The sequence below is a fragment of the Ambystoma mexicanum genome, chromosome 6p (assembly GCF_040938575.1).
Source record: "Ambystoma mexicanum isolate Mex_15411 chromosome 6p, UKY_AmexF1_1, whole genome shotgun sequence".
In the NCBI taxonomy this organism is placed as follows: Eukaryota; Metazoa; Chordata; class Amphibia; order Caudata; family Ambystomatidae; genus Ambystoma; species Ambystoma mexicanum.
The window spans coordinates 166,366,027-166,387,278 of NC_090935.1; the positions used below are offsets into that span (position 1 = coordinate 166,366,027).

The following is a 21,252-nucleotide window of genomic DNA, read 5'->3' on the forward strand; positions in this document are numbered from 1 at the left end:
ACCTGGGGTATTTATAGCTAGTACATTGGAAGTTTCTAAGGCTCGCCCACGGCGGGACGAGAATGGAGATACCCCTGGGCAAGTATTGGGAGATATAGCGAAATCAGTTGTGCCATTTTGGGGACAGATAGCAAACTCTGAAAACATTAGGGGGCTAGCAAGAGTACTGGAGAGAACCATCAACCGGACCACGTATATACTCTACAATATGACACTAGAACAAAAGGCAATAAGATTGGTAGCGCTCCAAAATCGGATGGCATTAGATGTCATCCTGGCAGAACGTGGTGGATTATGCAAATTAGTGGGGTCCGCTTGCTGTGTTTTCGTACCAGATTCCTCACCGACAATCTTTAAAGCAATACTGAACTTGCACATCCTTAGTTCTGAGGTGCATGTTCCTGTGGGAGATTGGAATATTAGCACCTGGTTCTGGGATTCTCTACGATCCTGGGGTTGGAAGGTGCCTTCTGTTATCCTGGTTATTTTGGGAATCCTGCTATTCCTTTGTTGCTGTTTCCAATGTCTACCTAGTATATGTGCAATGTTAGGGGGGTGTTGTGCTCAAGCGGTGAGCACAGTAGGGCACAAAATGTATGCCCCAGACACAGCCTCTAAAGAGTTTGTGTTACAAGAGGTTCTGATGAACGACCTAATGGCTATAGACATTACAGATAATGATTAAGGATGTACGGATGACAATGCATGGAGTTATTTACAGAAGTATTAGAAATGATATTAGCACTTGGCATAGGCCAAAAGGAGGGTTTGTCGGAATTGAAACAATATTATGCCTCCTATCGCAACAATTGTATGTGTATTGGCCTATGCCAAGTTGTCTAAAACATCATATGCGAACAAACTCCACGGCAAGGTCTTGACCTTAGAGAAAAGTAATGTAAGTCGCCATCTTGGATTAAGCCACCATTTTAAGGTTCTCTTGTAATATGGAAGTCATCCTGAACATCAAAATGGAGGCCGAATGTCATTCTGAGTAAGATTCTGGCCGTAGTGACCTCCGTACACATGAATAATTAATATGCCTGCAGGCCAATTGTCGGGGTCGCGAACTGAGACCTTGTCCTACTGTTGACCTATGTGTAAATGTACAACTATATCAGCGAAACTAATCAAAATGCATATATCATAGGATTGACCTGGCATTGAACCCATGGGCCCGGCTCGTAGAATGGTTAACCCGCGAGAGGGTTGGCCAAGGGCTGGACAAATAGTATAAAAGTCCCAAGTATTCCTATGTACGGTCTCTCTCACTAATGCATCGAACCTTCGTTGAAGTTTGTTACGTTACTCTGAGAGCCGAATAGCTATCGGTTTGTCAATTGACTTTGGTAACTGTTGTAGCTTTTAAATAACGCACTTGTATGTTCTTTGTAACCTGTGTTGGTGTGTTTCTTTTTGGGCTTCCCGGTCTCATATTATTTTTCTGTTTCCACAATATCAGGGAGACAGTGCTTGGTTTCCCAGTCTGTACTCAGTTGCATCCCGTCCTCAGCTGAGCATCTCAGTGAGACAGTGCTTGGTTTCCCAGTCTGTACTCAGTTGTATCCCGTCCTCAGCTGGGCATCTCAGGGAGACAGTGCTTGGTTTCCCAGTCTGTACTCAGTTGTATCCCGTCCTCAGCTGAGCATCTCAGTGAGACAGTGCTTGGTTTCCCAGTCTGTACTCAGTTGTATCCCGTCCTCAGCTGGGCATCTCAGTGAGACAGTGCTTGTTTTCCCAGTCTGTACTCAGTGTATCCCGTCCTCAGCTGGGCATCTCAGTGAGACAGTGCTTTGTTTCCCAGTCTGTACTCAGTTGTATCCCGTCCTCAGCTGAGCATCTCAGTGAGACAGTGCTTGGTTTCCCAGTCTGTACTCGGTTGTATCCCGTCCTCAGCTGAGCATCTCAGGGAGACAGTGCTTGGTTTACCAGTCCGTATTCGGTTGTATCCCGTCCTCAGCTGGGCATCTCAGAGAGACTGTGCTTGGTTTCCCAGTCCGTATTCGGTTGTATCCCGTCCTCAGCTGGGCATCGAAGTGAGACAGTGCTTGGTTTCCCAGTCCTTATTCTGTTGTATCCTGTTCTCAGCTGGGCATCTCAGAGAGACAGTGCTTGGTTTCCCAATCCGTATTTGGTTGTATCCCGTCCTCAGCTGGGCATCTCAGTGAGACAGTGCTTGGTTTCCCAGTCTGTACTCAGTTGTATCCCGTCCTCATCTGAGCATCTCAGGGAAACAATGCTTGGTTTCCCAGTCCGTATTCGGTTGTATCCCGTCCTCAGCTGGGCATCTCAGAGAGACCATGCTTGGTTTCCCAGTCTGTATTCGGTTGCATCCCGTCCTCAGCTAGGCATCTCAGAGAGACCGTGCTTGGTTTCCCAGTCCGTATTCGGTTGTATCCCGTCCTCAGCTGGGCATCTCAGAGAGACTGTGCTTGGTTTCCCAGTCCGTATTCTGTTGTATCCCGTCCTCAGCTGGGCATTGCAGTGAGACAGTGCTTGGTTTCCCAGTACTTATTCTGTTGTATCCTGTTCTCAGCTGGGCATCTCAGGGAGACAGTGCTTGGTTTCCCAGTACGTAGTCTGTTGTATCTCGTCCTCAGCTGGGCATCTCAGGGAGACAGTGCTTGGTTTCCCTGTCCGTATTCTGTCGTATCCCGTCCTCAGCTGGGCATCTCAGAGAGACCGTGCTTGGTTTCCCAGTCCGTATTCTGTTGTATCCTGTCCTCAGCTGGGCATCGCAGTGAGACAGTGCTTGGTTTCCCAATCCTTATTCTGTTGTATCCTGTTCTCAGCTGGGCATCTCAGGGAGACACTGCTTGGTTTCCCAGAAGGTATTCTGTTGTATCTCGTCCTAAGCTGGGCATCTCAGGGAGACAGAGCTTGGTTTCCCAGTCCGTATTCTGTCGTATCCCGTCCTCAGCTGGGCATCTCAGGGAGACAGTGCTTGGTTTCCCAGTCCGTATTCTTTTGTATCCCATCCTCAGCTGGGCATCTCAGGGAGACAATACTTGGTTTCCCAGTCCGTATTCGGTTGTATCCCGTCCTCAGTTGGGCATCTCAGGGAGACAATACTTGGTTTCCCAGTCCGTATTCGGTTGTATCCCGTCCTCAGTTGGGCATCTCAGGGAGACAATACTTGGTTTCCCAGTCCGTATTCGGTTGTATCCTGTCCTCAGTTGGGCATCTCAGGGAGACCATGCTTGGTTTCCCAGTCTGTATTCGGTTGTATCCCGTCCTCAGCTGGGCATCTCTGGGAGACAGTGCTGGTCTTCCCAGAAGGTTTTCTCTTAAATCCTGACTTTTTTTGTGCATCTCTGGTAGACAATGAGGGGAGTCCCTGTCAGCTTTCCCTTCTGCCCTGGCATTAGTTGGGCACCTCAGGGGCACCATGCATTGGTTACAAAAGGCTGTCCTCACTACTCTCACAAAGCCATTAATTAAATGTGTTTCTATATTTTTTTTGAGTCTTAACCCTCTCTGGTTCCCTCAATGTTACTGAAATATTGAATCCACTCAAAGGAGCGATATGTCCTCAATAGATTAATTGTGAGAGAGGAACGAATTGCATATGATATAAGCATAAGTGATTGCATCTCATGGGGTGGACTCATTAACATTCATGTGGCACCTTATATGGTGCCTGTATGATCCCACATACGGCCAGCACACTACTGCTTTCGTGGGATGGTGCTTTATCAGGAATCAAGACCTGACCAATGTATCATTCTGAAGGCCACTCATACAACTTGAAACCCCATTCATCTTGACAGCTAAAGAGCCAGTACGATACATAGTGAGAGATATAAAAGAACACCTGTTCCCGGAAGTGCTGTGGTGTGCAGCATCAGAGGGCTATTCCGAAACACATCTGGGTCTCTAAAATTCTGCTCAAGCTGGGGAGCCACCTGCCAAGGTAAGTGCATCCCTGCGTGTCTCCATACCTCTTCTACCCCACCAGCAATTTCCTCATTCCTCACCCATCCCCAATCCGATGCCATTTACCTGGTGTGCCCTTGTGCCTCATCAGTGCTTGGAACAGTCGGTGCATTTCCGTCACGACTGCCATAGAAAGGGAGAAGGGACTACACGTAGTTCTCGTGTCCCTAGTCTATGGCGGCCATCTTGGATTTTAGGTTAGCCACTTGGTATAACATGCCGGGTTGCTATCAGTAATAAAACCCTCAGGGCGAGGGCATTACCGGGTCTGGTAATTCCCCTCGGCTAACTTTAAGGCCCTTGCTTCTCTCTGGCCTATAACTCGGCACCGGGGCAAAACATAACCGGCGATGACCCTACCCATCCGGGTTTATTGCCTAAGTAGCGTGAAAAATTAAAACCCTTTGATTGGCTGAAATGTTTCCCATTCTGGACAACCAGAGAGCACAAGCAATTATTTCAGTCTTTTTGGCCCACATGTTCACGTGCCACTCAGGACAGACTTTGGAGGGTGAGTGGACAAGGGTTTTTGGAAAATGGTGATCAGGCGAGGAAGAGGCTTTGTTTTAGCGTATACAGCCCCGGAAATGTAATGCACCGGGGCTGTATAAGTGGCAATTGTGTTGCTTCCTGTTTTTCAAACAGCAATGTTACACACACTTCTACGTCAGAGCTGAAATATACAGTAAATTACAATCAGTTGCAATCCGTGTTATTTTTAAGGTCACCTGAGTCAAAGTGGTTTGTCCAAGGTCACACAGTGCATAGATGAGTTAACGAGACAGTTTCTCGAATCCAATGCCTGGGATGAGATGGTATGGCCCGCGCTCATCCTGTTCCAATAGCCACGCATCACGCGCCAGCACAGCAACAGTTAATGCCGCAAATGAAACAGGAGAGGCATTCAGTGCAACGTGACTATTTTGGTTCAGGCTAATTCGAGAATAAACGTGCCGCCATTGTGCCCTCTCCAGAGCGCTTCCTCGTTTAGACGAACCCTAGAAACAGAGACGGGACGCTGAAGCCGCCCTCGAGAGCCCTTTATAATTTCAAAAGAGACCGGCTGCCGATGTCCTATAAATATGCAGCCGCCCTAATAGACATGTAAATGAGTTTACGCGCGGCGGTTCGCGCTGACACACAGTAATTGCATGTGTCTGTCATTGCAAAATTTCTCCTAGACGTTTCATAATTATTATTAATACCCAATTACAATTAGAAAAAAAGAAGAACAAAAATGGAAAGTTGAAGGCGTCGAGTTGGTAAACGCCGGCTAAGGTCAGGCAGTGAGTCAGGGGGAGAGGTGGGAGTTCATGGCATGAGTCTCTGCGCACAGTTCAGGAGCTTTACCTAGTCACAGAAGCCTCCTTGTACAGTGCCAGGCCACCCCTTGGAGCTTTGGCACGATCGCAGAAGCTGGCTAAGCTCGATAGGCCTTCTGGGGTCTTGTAACAAAAGTGGTTATGACCCAACACTCTTGGACAGGGGTCTGCAGCTAGAGTCGCAGGTGGCCGACCCCCGGCTCCTGGGGAACATGTTGCCTTTGCTGGAGAAGAAAGTGCAATTCCTCCACACACCTTCTCCAAATACAAGAAGAAAATGGGATTGAAGCATTGGCACAGTGTGATTCACAGTTCTCTAAAGATCGACGGTATTCGTGTGGGTACAAATACATTGCAAGGTTTATGAAACTTTTTCCAGTAAGCAGCCACATTTCATGCCATATTTGGGCATTTTTCAGGGTTGCCAGTCTATGTCCCCCCTGGAAAGCAGCACCCCAGCTTCTGGATAATGAGAAATATGAACACGCGCTACATTATGATGCATTATGCTATGTGCATAGAGCTCATTTTTGACACAGAGGAGGGACTTATTGGTGCCCTCTGTCCACCTGCCATGGTCTCCAACAAGATGCCCTGCCCCAGTCGCTCTCGATCCCATGTATACCCCCCCTATCCACCTGTATAGGCGCTCTTATAAAATGCTCATTGCCCACCTATCCGTGATCTCATCTAACATCCCCAGTGCACCAGAGCAAGATCTGGTGCACTGGGCATCATCCCATGTATGGCTCCTCATGTCCTGGCTCCAGGGCTTTAAGTGAGCCAGGGCTTGGCGGGAGCAAGCCTCAACAAGCTCAGAAATCTCCGTCTGAGGCGGGGCCCTGCAGAGGCTCACTAGTATCCCCTGGCAGCCACGGCCGCTACAGGAGAAGGCTTTTTTTTAAAGCCTGACACTCTCCCTCAGCCTGGCGAGGGGCAAGCACTAACATTAAGGCTGAGAAGGCGAGGTGCTGTCCCATGCCAGGCAAGCCTTTAGCAAATACATGCAGATATCAGCACCCTCTCCCCGCTGATCTCTACAAAAGAATGCCTGGCGGGGGTGACTCTAGGCCATTGAGCAAGGGGGCGTGGCCTACCGAGCTGGCCTGCAACCCCCACGCCGTTAGGCCATGCCTCGTTGATGAGCCCCAACTCATTTTGCAGTGCCACTTCAGGCACTGCGTACCTCAACCACAGTGTGTGTTTGTGGCTGTAAAGATGGTATGCCGGTGTCTACACCCCTAGACATGCAAGTTTCTGCGGCTGGTGCTGTCAAGCCAGGGAGCTTGTAGCATACAGCTTTGTGTGGCGGTTGCTTTGCATGAATGCAAGCAGCACTTTGCTGAATGCTACTTACTATATTTGCTGGTATGTGTGGGTTATGTGAGTGAATCTGACGCCAATCACATCTAGCCGCGTGCTGCTGCTCCTCCATAGGCCGGCGACCACGGCGTGAGTTGGCGGGAGGATGAATGCAAGCCTAACATTAGATTAGCATTTCCATTACTCTGGTTATTCTGTTTAGTGGTTGTATTTTCCCTTATTTCCTCCCTGCAGATATTCCATCTAATGCGAGATATTTAAACTGATACTGGAGACTCGGGCTTTTATAGCACAAAGGATCCTGCAATTCAGCATCATGATTCTGTTTAAATATTGAATATGCAATTAATAGACAGCGATTTCGTCATGCCTTTCTGCTTGCTGCTGCAAGAAAACAGAAGAGCTGAATAGCCTGCTTTGGGGAGTTAGCAAATAAAACTGGAATCATTCCACTGCTCGGGCGGACAGCGCGCGAGACTGGGAACAACCCGGCACAGCGGTGTAAAAAAATTGCGATAATAGTCAGTGTGGAGCCGGTCTTCCTAACTCCTGTGTGCAGTCACAATTCCTGCATTTGGTAAACATAGGTGGCCTTGTCCTGGGCATTTGTGGGGATGTGTGGTGTGGAGCTTTGAGAAAAGGGAGGGTTTGGGGGGAATAAGCTGGAAATTGACATCACACAATGCAGAAAATGCAGGTGCAACTTTGTGGTGGGCATGCAGGATATATAGAAGCTCCGCACAGTTTGTTGGCCAAACAACCCATGTGGCTTTGTTTTCAAATCGAAATAACTAGTTCATTGTTAATGCTGGCAGGCCTTGTTCTGCGTCCTGCAGTGTGAAAGCCATTTGGAAGCTACATTCAGGTCATGAGGATGTGCCAACACTGGTCACGTGGGGCATGGAATCCGTGGTGGCGGGGTATCCTTTCTCCATAAGTAGTAGCTCGGGCTCTCGATGGGCAGATGTATCTTCATGCAGGGAAGCCGAAGCCTGCCATCTGCGGCTCGTCAGATGTTTTGGACTAAGACTGCCAGGATCCCTCACCACAGGCTATGCTGGCTAGGGCCTTTAGGAGTTGCAGTGCAAGGCATACCGCAAGCCAGAGCCTTGATCAGAACATTAGGGCCAACAGGATTACAAGACTGACATGGCATAAAACATTAGGACCAACAGAACTACAAGAAGGACATTGCATATAACATTTGGACCACAAGAACAGAATTATAAGCCCGACATGGCATACAACGTAAGGGGCATCAGAACTGCTCGACTGGCATGGCATAAAACATTTGCACCAACAGAACAGAACTACAAGCCCGACATGGCATACAACGTAAGGGGCAACAGAACTGCAAGACTGGCATGGCATAACACATTAGAACCAACAGAACTACAAGACCGACATGGCATACAACGTAAGGGGCAACAGGACTGCATGACTGGCATGGCATAACACATTAGAACCAACAGAACTACAAGACTGACATGGCATAAAACATTAGGGCCAACATGACTGCAAGATTGACATGGCATAACACATTAGAACCAACAGAACTACAAGCCCGACATGGCATACAACGTAAGGGGCAACAGGACTGCAAGACTGGCATGGCATCAACCATTTTCTGGATGAGAATCCCAGATTTCAACCTAGAGTCCTATATGTTTGCTTATTTTGTCAAACAAGTTGAAATGTCATGCTGCTTTTCTGGAAATGTTGAAATTCGGTATCTTTTACCTTAGAAATTGAGGGGTGGGAGGTGATGTTGCATTTTAGTACAAGTACTGCAATACTCTGCATGTCTTGGACCACCAAGGAAACTTGCACAGAGCACACATCAGTGATAAGCTGGGCTATCTTTTATTCAACTGGCCCCTGCAGTAGAAACCCAGGCAAACTCTTGCCATACAACACCGCATGGCATTACACTGGCACGGGCACACCGAAGCCCCTTCTCGTATCTCGCAGCAAGGTTTTATTACTTTGTCCTTTACATGGTTGAGCAAAAATATTTGGGTTTGAATTGTACTTTATAAAATATCTTCTCTCTTTGCCTAAACATGTGTGTTATAAATGGCATGTGCGGTACATAAAGACCATCTATCACTGCATGCTGTATTGCATGTATTACATGTTCACTGCAATCTTTAGATGGCATTCGTGTACTCTGCCAAATAGGGGTGGCAGAACCGATTTTACCTTCAGCCGCTTAATGTTAGAAATGTGTGGTTCACAAACATCCCAGGGAAACCGAAAATGTCCCAAACCAGCCGTCATTAAGATGGCGGCCTATGTTAACCCCCCACTATGTTTATGACTTGACATTCAATTGGGAGTGGGTCACTTTACCACATAAATGTTTCCACAGTTAAGGATTGTGCTGCACAGTTTAAAAACAAATGGGCATCATTGTCCTCCTGCCAGTGGAAGGTATGGTTGGCAGCAGCCCCACCTGAAAAGTAAAGGGGGAGGGGGGCTAAATGGCAGCTTTAAAATGGCTCAGAGAATGATGGCCCACAACATGGGGGCCCCAATTCATTTAGTTCGGCCAACACTGGTGTGCTCCTGCTTTCTATTATTCAAATGACACTGACAGCGCCAACGCGCTTGAAGTGTAAAGCGCTATGAGTGTAAAGCGCTGTGCCATTAGCGCTTCTTCAACATCTCATGCTCCACCACTTCTCTTTATGAAAGTAACTGCAAAAGTGTTGCCAAAACAGGGACACTTTGGTTGCAGGTCATAGCCTATACCCGAGCTCTTGTGGACTGATTTAATCTCGTGGGCAGAATAAAATGTAGGGAGTGAATTACCTTATCTTGAGTCTGCCCTCCTAAACCCCCTGTCTTGAGATATTTCAAGTAGTGGTCGGTCGCATGTTGTTTCTTCTTGGGGGCGTGGCCTGACTTTGGTATTGTTTTTCCACAACTCCCCATACTTACAGTGCTTAGTTTGTAGAAGAAATAAGTGCTGGGGTCCAAATGTTTTCTAGCACCCCTGTGACACTGCGAGTGGGCAGTTCCTCACCACTGCTGCCACCAGCCATAGCTGCTCCGCACAGTGTCGACACATTTGGGGTTACACTAGCGCGCTCGCACCTGCTCATTGTGATTGAAGGATGCACTATCACCACTTCATAATTAAAGTGAGTCTGAGACAATAAGTGCCATGGCTTAAAAATAAGTGCCAGGGCGGAGCCCCGGCAAACACCCACACACATTAAGCACTGCATACCTACCTACACACTGCAGCATTTTAGCTGCATGTGCAAACAATTCACAAAGTCTCCCCTTGGTAAAAGATGTCCTCTAAGTTAGAGTTGTCCATAAGTCACGCACCCCTGTAACTTCCGTAGCCCAGGCATTGGTTACCCCACGGGGAATCAGCGGTGCCGTGGCAATCATTTTAATGACAAAGGACGAGGAGGTATCCGCCCGGCTCCCTGCCTTGGTCTGAGCATCCCTGATAAGAGCAAGGAGCAGGAAATTAGCTCCTGCTAATCACTGTGTTATCAGGGTCTCTGCTCGAGATATTGCAATGATCACAGGTCTGCCAATCTCCCGCAAGGCCCGTAGCCCCCGCCTTCCATCCGCCATGATTGACGCCGGGACAGAATGCGGCTGGCTCAATGCCGCGCGCCGAAGGTGGACGATGGGGCGATGCTATCGTTTGTTGTTAATTAGTGTTGTCCAATTAGGAGGAGGACAGTGATTTCCGCACAACGTGATCAGGTTTGATCGTCCCTAAACGATAATAATTAGCGCCTGTTTATAGAAATATCGCTGACCTCTGGGAACAGGAGAGATCCGTTGACTGAGTCCTTACATGAAGCAAACAGTTGAAGTTATTATGATACTCCCAAACTTTGACTGTCTGCTGTAATTCATGTTCATTTTGCTCAGGGGCTGTCATAGGACACTACTTAAAGTAGTCATAAGTGCTCCATGTATGGAGAGAAATGGCACCAAAATGTACAAATGCCTGGGATGAAAAGAGATGCATTCAGTTTACTTGGACTACAACTACCATGATTCCGCACCATTGACCATGCTGGCTAAGGATTATGGGAGATATAGTTCGAAACATCTGGAAAGCCGCATGTTGCAGACCCCTTTCATAGAAAAAAATACTTTAGAGCTGGACACTAACAGGCTCATTCTTAATCTCTCTGTAGAGGAGGCAGTGTTTCGGACAACATGGCCCTACCTGAACATGCCCCTACATCAAGTGTTCCGTAGAACATGGTATGCACGGTAACCACACATATGTGCATACACTGCGCACATACAGTCACACAAAATGCAGGATAGCATGAAGCAAGCAAGAGAATTGGAATCCTGGGCATTAAACAGATGGTGCCCAGCTCAGGAGCAGTCCAAGAATCGGTGGGCGAGAAGGGGAGTGGCTACAATGGTGGATAGGCCACGGCAGGGCACCACTGCGTGCAGTTCTGGGGACAGTCACCGACTTCTAGAAGGAGGCTGCAGGTGGAATGGGCACAGAGTGGATAACCCAGGCAGTCCGTATCCACCATCAATATCCATGGGTTCACACGGATGTCCTCGGTGATATGGGATCACCTGGGAACAGAGGCGTTCCTACACAGGTTACCCTGGTCAAATGCAGATGAGAACTTACTGGTAGATATCCAATTCAAATAGTAAACTCATTTAATCCAGTAAACATTCACACGTAGGTCCCTCATTTATATGGCTCCACGAAGAGGCGTGGTCGCTTAAATAAGGAAAGGTTCCCTCTACTCTTGGGTGAAAGCTAAAACTGTCCTTTTTTGACCCCAAAAAAATTGCACTGCCCCTCTCAAATATCCCACAATTCCCCAGGTTTTCACATCATGGGGGTCACTGCAGAAACAGGCACTCAAGATGACCAGCAACAGGACACTTGCTTGAATGGGCTCGATGTTCTGGTTGGACAAGAAGACTCTATGTCCAAGGAAGTTGGGTGGAGTTATCGTATTGCTGTATGCATTAGAGGCAGGGTGTTCTTTCAAATAGAAATGCCATACAGAGGAAGCAACACAGAAGACAGAGGCAATCCCTGGGTAGGGCGACTTCACAATAGGGTCAAGATACGCGGGCCTGTGTGAGGGGGTAGTGTGATGGAAACTAGAATTTGGACTTATGCAAGGGAACAGACATAAATGGCAAGGGGAGAAACCAATCAGGTTGCTTGGATCAAGGGCTGAAGCTACAGATCCAAAACCGCATTCTGAGCAACCTGATGGCTGCTTACCCTGCCCCACCATCTTCCCTTCACCCTCCCATCCAATCTTATTTTTAATTCCACCCCCAGCCCCACTTACCTCATTACTGTGGTGACGTCACTCAAGCCCGCTGCTGCTGCCTCCTCCCATTGTCCCCGCTGACTGCCATTGAAATGGAGGAGGGGTTCCGTACTGAGCCCAGTATTTCTGATCCATGGCGGCCATCTTTACTGAGCATTATGTTTGAATGAACGAGACATCCTAGGCATCCTGTTCATTCAAACACAATATTTTGCTCTTATCACCCCGGGTTACTGGATTGGCAATCCGGGGTGCTAATGGCAGTAATCGCTTTTTAATTTGGGCCCCAGGCTGTTACCACCCGTGCCAGCACATGGAACAGCCGACTATGGCTAAAATGTAACATAGGCTCTATAATGTTCCACTCTTTACATGTGGACAATGATGGTTCTAGAATTCTGAGAGTTGTGTTCCATGGATTCAGTGCATCCCATGACATGACACAATAGACTGAGGAATATTGCCCTTTTAATGGAAAGACGCCCAGCATCCATAACGAGGAGTGGCATTTGCAAACAAGGTGCAGTAGCACTCGTTGCAACACAAACGTATCACAAGGCCACATTAACGAGCTTCTGAGGCAGAATTTCTAAGGATCGTTGTCCTACGCTTTCTAGAGATGCCAAATTGATGCCGTTTTTTTTTAAATTTTATTTTTAGCCCTGACACATTGCATTCTGGTCAATGCAGGCCTAAGAAAATAACAGCACTACAAGAAATAAGGGATAGGTAACAGAAGAGTTGCTATGTAACACGAATACATGCCCAAGAGCCCATGGTGTCAATTGTACGTGTTATTTGAACTTTTGTGTATTCCAAAAACAGATCCTGGCTGCACAAGGCAACTTTTTAAGGGCCCAGCTGACAGGTGCATATCATTAAGGAAGCAATAACAACCCCCTACCCCCACCTTCCTACAAAATAGCAGGGTGCACGCTGAATTTACCATCTGAAGAACTCGGTCGTGAAGATGGGTGGTAAAGGAGTACTTGGGTGACCAGAAAGGCCTACAGAGGAGGCGGGAGTATCAGCAGACGCACAAGCGATGAATTGACTGTGAAGTACCCTCTACCCATGCCTTGAACATCTGGAATTCAGTCATAGGAGAGGCAGGAATCCCTGCCCCCCCCCCCCAACCATGCTTCAATTCAGCACTCTGAAAGCGTGGCTCTTTCCACAATACCTGCCGAAGAAATAACATTAATCACACCCTCCACGAACAGTTCTGCGATACTGTCTACAGTGACAAGACCAATAATGGTAGCGCCCTGTTGTAAAGCTCTCCACTGGGCCTCAGTTAGGTTTGCCCTTTAGCCAATGAAATGACATCAAACTAAGAAACTGATGGGGAACAGGCAGAGGGGACTAAATGTGCCCCTCCCTTTGCACATCCCAATACCCCGTGATGCATTGGGATACTGAAGATCAGAATGTGGTGAGTGATTCGAGTATAGCAGATGCACCCCCCCCACCATATATCACCAACCCTTTAAGTGCAGTTAGCCTACACAAGCATGAACTCTTTTAGAAAAAAAGCCTTTCAGAAGTTATTTTCCTAGCAAGGCGGAAACTCGCTTCCTCTGCCAAACTCACACCTCCCTGCCTTCGGAAAAAGCAAATAATAATTGAATATTAGGCGAGAAGCCGAGGGGGTGGGAGCATTGGATAATGCTATGCAGAGCGGCAGATAGTATCTGGCTAATGGATCGGCACGCCGTCTGGTGGCGTTCTCAGATGCGCAACCATTCAGCACGCGGCGTTAGGGATAAGCGAAAAGTAGGCCACTACCTCCTCTGCTCTCGCTGTCCGCCGGCTTCACCTGGATCGGCCTGTTCATCTGCAACGGAAACAGAAGAGAAGGGTCGTATGAGCATTGGTCGCACAGCTGGGATCGAAGCTTGGCAAAGCTAGTCTCATCAGTAGCAACACGTGTGACCTATGTTCCCTGCACATTGGCTACAATTCTACAACTTTTAGTCCAGGACAAGGGGATTTGGAGGTCACGTGCATTGACTTTGATAGGCACTGCCAGTATGTTTCTGAAAATGCAGGTATGTGAAATACAAATCATCTGTTTAAAAAGACAATTCACCCAAATAGTGATAGTTAGACACCATTTCTTGACTGCCAATACTTGTCGTTTATCGTGTAGTCCAAAGCAGTCATGGGTTTCCCCAGTCACTGTTCCATGGATACTTTGTGTGAGGATTGTTGGTGGTCCATGGGCTGCAACCCGTGAGTGGCTGGGATTGGGAAGGATACGTTTCTAACCCACCCGATGCATAGACCCCTACCCCTCCAGTGTGGAACTGTTCTGTGGTGAGAAAGGGGCAACATCGCAGGTATTTCTGCAAGTACCAAACATCCTGCGGCAGAGCTGGTGGAATGGGCACACGTACTTCAGAAATAGTCCCACAATTTCACACTCTTCTCTCTCATGTTTTCAGAAACACACCTGCATCTTAGCAAGTGCCTCGCATACCTCATGATTCTGCCCCACAGTCATTGCACATGGACCCTGCCATTTCACTCACGCTGTAATACAATTCCCTCAAGGGCTTTAGTTATCTTGTCTGTGCCATCCACACCCACAAGGGTAGATGGCATTGGCCATCAAAGGCAAATCTGGGGTACCGGAAAATTGGGGAGCTTCCTCCATTCCTTCTAATGTTCTCTTACTCGTTTCAATCCACACCAAAAGCTGCTTTGTACAGGAGCTCTGGGTATCGGGGCGCCACGCTTTGATGTACTTGATGTACTGCCTGCCCGTGTTGGCCCCCCTCCAAGCCTTAACTGTCCCCAATGTAGCTACCAAAGCACCCAGGGCAGTGGTTCCATTCATAACAAAGGGTGGGGGGATATGGGTGTACAACAGGGAGGTGGGGCAAAGAGGCATCTCTACTTGTTCATAAGCAAGCGGGGGGGCGGGGATTGGCAACGCATTCACTTCCTATCTGCAACTGGGCATATCCGGTGGTTGGTAACACATATCCCCTATTCCTGTTTACAAGATAGCGTACACTGGATGGTTGCTAGCACATTCTGCTCTCTGTCAATGAACAAGCACACTGGATGGTTGGTAGCACATCCTGCTCTCTGTCAATGAGCCAGCACAGAGGATGGTTGCTAGCACATCCTGCTCTCTGTCAATGAGCCAGCACAGAGGATGGTTGCTAGCACATCATACTCTGTCAATGAGCGAGCATGCAGGATGGTTGGCAGCACGCCCTGCTCCCAGTCAATGAGCCAGCACACAGGATGGTTGATAGCATATGCAGCTCTCTGTCAATGAGCGAGCATGCAGGATGGTTGGCAGCACGCCCTGCTCTCAGTCAATGAGCCAGCACACAGGATGGTTGCTAGAATATCATGCTCTCTGACAATGAGTGAGCATGCAGGATGGTTTGCTAGCACATTCTGCTCTCTTTCAATGAGCCAGTACGCAGGATAGTTGATAGCATATGCAGCTCTCTGTCAATGAGTGAGCATGTAGGATGGTTGGTAGCACATCCTACACTCTGTCAATGGGTGAGCATGCAGGATGGTTGGTAGCACATTCTGCTCTCTTTCAATGAGCCAGCACGCAGGATAGTTGATAGCATATGCAGCTTTCTGTCAATGAGCGAGCATGCAGGATGGTTGGCAGCACAACCTTTTCTCTGTCAATGAGCCAGCACGCAGGATAGTTGATAGCATATGCAGCTCTCTGTCAATGAGCGAACATGCAGGATGGTTGGCAGCACAACCTTTTCTCTGTCAATGAGCCAGCACGCAGGATAGTTGATAGCATATGCAGCTCTCTGTCAATGAGTGAGCATGCAGGATGGTTGGTAGCACATTCTGCTCTCTTTCAATGAGCCAGTACGCAGGATAGTTGATAGCATATGCAGCTCTCTGTCAATGGGCGAGCATGCAGGATGGTTGGTAGCACATCCTACACTCTGTCAATGAGCGAGCATGCAGGATGGTTGGCAGCACATCCTTTTCTCCGTCAATGAGCCAGCATGCAGGATAGATGATAGCATATGCAGCTCTCTGTCAATGGGCGGGCATGCAGGATGGTTGGCAGCACATCCGACACTCTGTCAATGAGCCAGCACACATAGTGATGAGCAACACATCCGACTCTCTATACGAGGACACAGGGTTGATTGGAAACACATTATGCTCTACCTATGACAGTCTGTGTAGGGTGGTGGGCAACACATGGATGTGTTACTACGTATAAGTGAAAACACATCCAACATTGGCAAGCATAGTCCACCAAACATCCTACTGTGTGAAAATTAAAGAGTACAGAGGCAGGTCGCAAACACATCATGCTGTACTGATGATCGTCCTTGCATTTGGAACATATCCTACTCTCTTACTATAAGAGGGCACACAGGGTGGTTGGGAAAACACTCTACTCCCTTACTATCTATAAGAGGGCAGACAGGGTGCCTGGGAACACATCCTTTGCGCGTGTTATCGTTAAGAGGTCAGACAGGGTAGTTAAGGAGCACATCCTACTCCCTTACCATCTATAAGAGGGTAGACAGGGTGGTTCAGGAACACGTCCTATTCCTTTACCATCTATAAGAGGGCACACGGCGTGCTCGGGAACACACCCTTCTCCCTTACCAGCTATAAGAGGGCACAGAGGGTGGTTGGAAACACATCCTACTCCCCTACCATCTATAAGAGGGCACAGAGGGTGGTTGGAAACACATCCTACTCCCTTGCCATCTATAAGAGGGCAGACAGGGTGCCTGGGAACACATCCTTCGCTCGTGTTATCTTTAAGAGGGCAGACAGGGTGGTTCAGGAGCACATCCTACTCCTTTACCATCTATAAGAGGGCACACAGCGTGCTCTGGAACACACCCTTCTCCCTTACCAGCTATAAGAGGGTACAGAGGGTGGTTAGAAACACATCCTACTCCCTTACCATCTATAAGAGGGCACAGAGGGTGCTTGGGCACACACCCTTCTCCCTTACCAGCTATAAGAGGGCAGACAGGATGGTTCAGTAACACGTCCTACTCCTTTACCATCTATAAGAGGGCACACGGCGTGCTCAGGAACACACCCTTCTCCCTTACCAGCTATAAGAGGGCACAGAGGGTGGTTGGAAACACATCCTACTCCCTTACCATCTATAAGAGGGCAGACAGGGTGGTTCAGGAACACATCCGACTCCTTACCATCTATAAGAGGGCACAGAGGGTGGTTGGAAACACATCCTACTCCCTTACCATCTATAAGAGAGCAGGCAGGGTGGCTCAGGAACACATCCTACTCCCTTACTATCTATAAGAGAGCAGGCAGGGTGGTTCAGGAACACATCCTACTCCCTTACCATCTATAAGAGAGCAGGCAGGGTGGTTCAGGAACACACCCTACTCCCTTACCATCTATAAGAGGGCACACAGCGTGCTTGGGAACACACCCTTCTCCCTTACCAGCTATAAGAGGGCACAGGTGGTGGTTGGAAACACATCCTACTCCCTTACCATCTATAAGAGGGCACAGAGGGTGGTTGGAAACACATCCTACTCCCTTACCATTTATAAGAGGGCAGACAGGGTGGTTCAGGAACACATCCGACTCCCTTACCATCTATAAGAGGGCACAGAGGGTGGTTGGAAACACATCCTACTCCCTTACCATCTATAAGAGAGCAGGCAGGGTGGTTCAGGAACACATCCTACTCCCTTACTATCTATAAGAGAGCAGGCAGGGTGGTTCAGGAACACATCCTACTCCCTTACCATCTATAAGAGAGCAGGCAGGGTGGTTCAGGAACACATCCTACTCCCTTACCATCTATGAGAGGGCACAGAGGGTGGTTGGAAACACATCCTACTCCCTTACCATCTATGAGAGGGCACAGAGGGTGGTTGGAAACACATCCTACTCCCATACCATCTATAAGAGAGCATGCAGGGTGGTTCAGGAACACGTCCTACTCCATCTATGATAGTCTACACTGATAGGCGGTGGGTGAGCAACACATCCCACTCTCTTCCCATCTATAAGAGGGCCTACATGGTCGTGACAACAAATCCTACTCCCAGTTAATAACGGAGAACAGAGGGTGGTTGGCAACATACCATATTCCTGTCTGTGCCATTACGAGAGAAGGGGTGGGGCTGTGCTTTTTTTGCATAAGAGGGTAGAGTGAGGTGTTAGCAACATCTCTGGCCCTCTTCCTGAATACTACAGAGGGCACGTGGGGGACGGGGATCGACAATACATTTCACACTTTCTCTGGCCAAAATAAAAAATAATAAAACTGCATATAGACAATGAGTTCTGTTTGCCGCATGCCCTTGAAAGAAAGGCGTGATTGCTTGCGGCTGCCACCCGTGCAGGGCCGGCCTTAGGGGCAGCAGCGCCCTGGGCGAATTGGTGCCCATGCCCTTCCCAGCGCGCCCCTGGTCAACAGGGGGCGTGGCTACGGAGTGAACTTTTTTTTTAAACCTCCTCGCTGAGGCGAGGAGGTAATTCTATGAATAGGGTGCGAGGAGGTAATTCTATGATAGATTGATTAGCACCCTATTGTTCCTAAATGCGCTCCGCTGCCGCGGGCGCATTGACCAACAATGAGGCGCCTGCCGCCACTATGCCGGCGTGGGGGAGCCCTTGAAAGAGTCCCCCGAGCTGGCGTGGCGGAGGCGCAGCGCCCCGGCCAGTCGCCTGGCTCGCCCCCACCCCAAGGCCAGGCCTGCACCCGTGGTTCTTGGACCAGCTTCAAGCGCTCTCGTTTGGATGGAAGAAATGGCAGGGCCACAGAAAACACGAGTTGTCGGGCGCCACTAAGCTGTTGCTCGATGTTAGTACTGGAAATGACATTACATCATCACATCGCGCGAGAAGCGAGCATACAGCCCTCCTCCACCCGCCGTCTCGTTGCTGGACAATTTCACGCAGGCATTTGCACTGTCTCGGCAGCACCTGGGGGTTTATTCCCAGAGCTCAGCTCTTAAGGCCTTGAAAGCAAAGCTGCTGTTATCGCGATACCGGGCACTTGCCGCGAATTCGGTAGTAATCGAACGCCGACCCTGTTCCCGCAGCTCTCCTGACAGACATTAAAAGAGAAGCAGAACCCGCTGCAATGGCTTCCATTGTACACAAGGGGGCAGCCTACGACGCATCCCGTGCCACCGGCAGCGTCCAAGAGCCTGTGAACAGATGAACGCGTGACAGCAAGAATATGGCCAGTGACTGGGGAGATTGATAGGCGTGGAGGACTGACGAGGATGAATTTACAGAGGCCCGCTGGGAAGAAGCCATGTTACTGTTCAGCAACACAGACATCCCAGGGGCAGCTGGGCTAACATTACGGGGGCCTAACCCTTCACATGTTGGGGTGGGAGCTAACTTCAAAGACTGTGGGGAGGGCCAAACATACATGTGTGGGGGCCTCTAACTTCTGTAGACATTATAGTGCGGTTATTCTGGTGCAGCTTCAATGATACAAACAGTTAACTCTCCTCTTCAGGTCTGAAACCACACACTTAAGGACTCCTGTGCGAATGAGCGGTCTCCTGTCTGCTTCCACCCTTCCAATCACTCCCAGTGTACAATCCCCATCACGATTTGTATTGCATAAACATGCCTGCATACGAACGCAGTTGCTAACAACGAAATGCTTTACATTAGGAATTGGCAGGCGTTTGTTAACTGCGCCGCCGCGGGCACTCGTTATTGTACGTCTCCCGGGCGGCAAAGAAAAGGCTACTCACTTTATCTACCTCGAAAACTGTGACCACGAGACTAGAATCAGTCGACCTTCAAGACCGCATGAGGAGGCAAACCTCTCGAGGATAGTGAATGCTTCCATCAACCCACTGAGCTGCCTTGTCAGCCCTGGAAGACATGGGCGTCAAGAAGTCTCCCTCCATTCGGGAGAGGGTAGTCCAGTCCTGGCTATCTTTTCCTTTGCATTCTGGAACTTGTAGTCCTAGATGCATAATGGAAAATCCCATTCTACCCGCCTTCGATTTCAAAGAAAATATAGTACTGGACTATCATCAGTGGTCGACGTGTACGACAAGAGTTAGTGGAACTATGCTCCTGCTGGACTGGCCACGCTCCCCACAAACCCCATTGCCACGCACCCTCCCACACACAATCCAAACCCCCAAACAAACAAACTAGCTGTTTAAGGGAATGTTCAGTTCATTACACTGAATTGCAAGATTCAACTTCTTCCCACCTGTTTATTTTATAACTAGACCATTCAAGAATGGTTTCTTTTTAAAATAAAAGTATAGGAACAGTAAAACTTAGAGCAAAAAGTAGAGTAGTACCGCTCCCAGCTGCTCCCACCCGCTTTGACCACTATCATCGAACAGAATATGTAATATTGGCACGTGTGGGTAGATCGGCCTAAGTAAATATCGTGTTTGAATAGCGCGTGCTACAAATAAAACACAGTAGCATTCTGCAACTCAGTGGCAGTCGCGTTATCGCCATGGGCTGGATAAAAGTGCTTGATGAGCTAGCATTCGGACTAGATCATCAGAGTCAACGGGAGAAGTCGCGAGACTAAAAGAACGAGAGGCATGGGTTACCGAGAATATGGTATGAATGCAATTCCAAAAAAGGAAAACAAAAATAAAAATAGGTAGGCTTTGAGGGCCACGTCAATCCCGTCTATTGCCAGTCATTGTATGGGCATTTACCAGGCACTGATATGGCATGCTGTCATCATTGGCTAAATATGGGTGGGAGGTGAGCAATTGTCTTGATGGTTTTGTGCATGCTGCAGCATTGCATGTCTGTGATGCAATGCTGCTCTTGTTGATCTCCTCGAACTCCATAAAGCATTTAGCCATCCTTGCATTACTTTAATGGCGAATAATGCACACACGCATAATAGCACCTCCCAAACTTTCCCAAATTCTTGCACTCCCGCCCTCTGACCCCATACAACCAAAAGCGCGTTGGGAACATAACTATAGTGAAAGGCACAATAACCAATTGACAAAATGAATGAATTTATGAAAAGTTTTCTGCTTTGAGAAGAAGCATACATGAGTTGGCAGTCAAAGCTCACCGAAAATCATGCAGAGACTAGGAAACACACACAGGTTTGGCTTTTATATAGACACATGTGTTGTGAGGAATTCAACCACCTGCCTGGTCGGTGTAAGCTTGCCTCATCTTTTTCTTTTTAAATTTAAACTGAAATTGAATGATGGTAGATCAACCTCTGGAAAATGTGTGGGGCTTACCGGTACACATTTTCCAATGCTCATTTTGCAACATTCACATACACCTGTGTAGTGTGGGTGGGCACAGCCTACAGGCACCATCCTCCTTTTCATATTTAGTTGGAATATGACAGTCAAGAGTACATCAAGGCATTTCAGAAG

General features: G+C 48.4%; 1 protein-coding gene across 18 annotated transcripts in view; it reads right to left on the reverse strand.

The window, feature by feature from the left end:
* CELF4 (CUGBP Elav-like family member 4) overlaps positions 1–21,252 on the reverse strand; it is a 1,533,185-nt gene that overhangs the window by 631,958 nt on the left and 879,975 nt on the right. For all 18 annotated transcript variants that reach the window (XR_011280606.1, XR_011280603.1, XR_011280605.1 and 15 more), the window contains exon 3: positions 13,676–13,724. Coding sequence is in view for 13 of the 18 variants with exons in the window: in XM_069626873.1 (XP_069482974.1) it covers positions 13,676–13,724 (49 nt within the window). In the remaining 5 variants the exon portion in view is untranslated. The remainder of the gene's footprint in view (positions 1–13,675; positions 13,725–21,252) is intronic.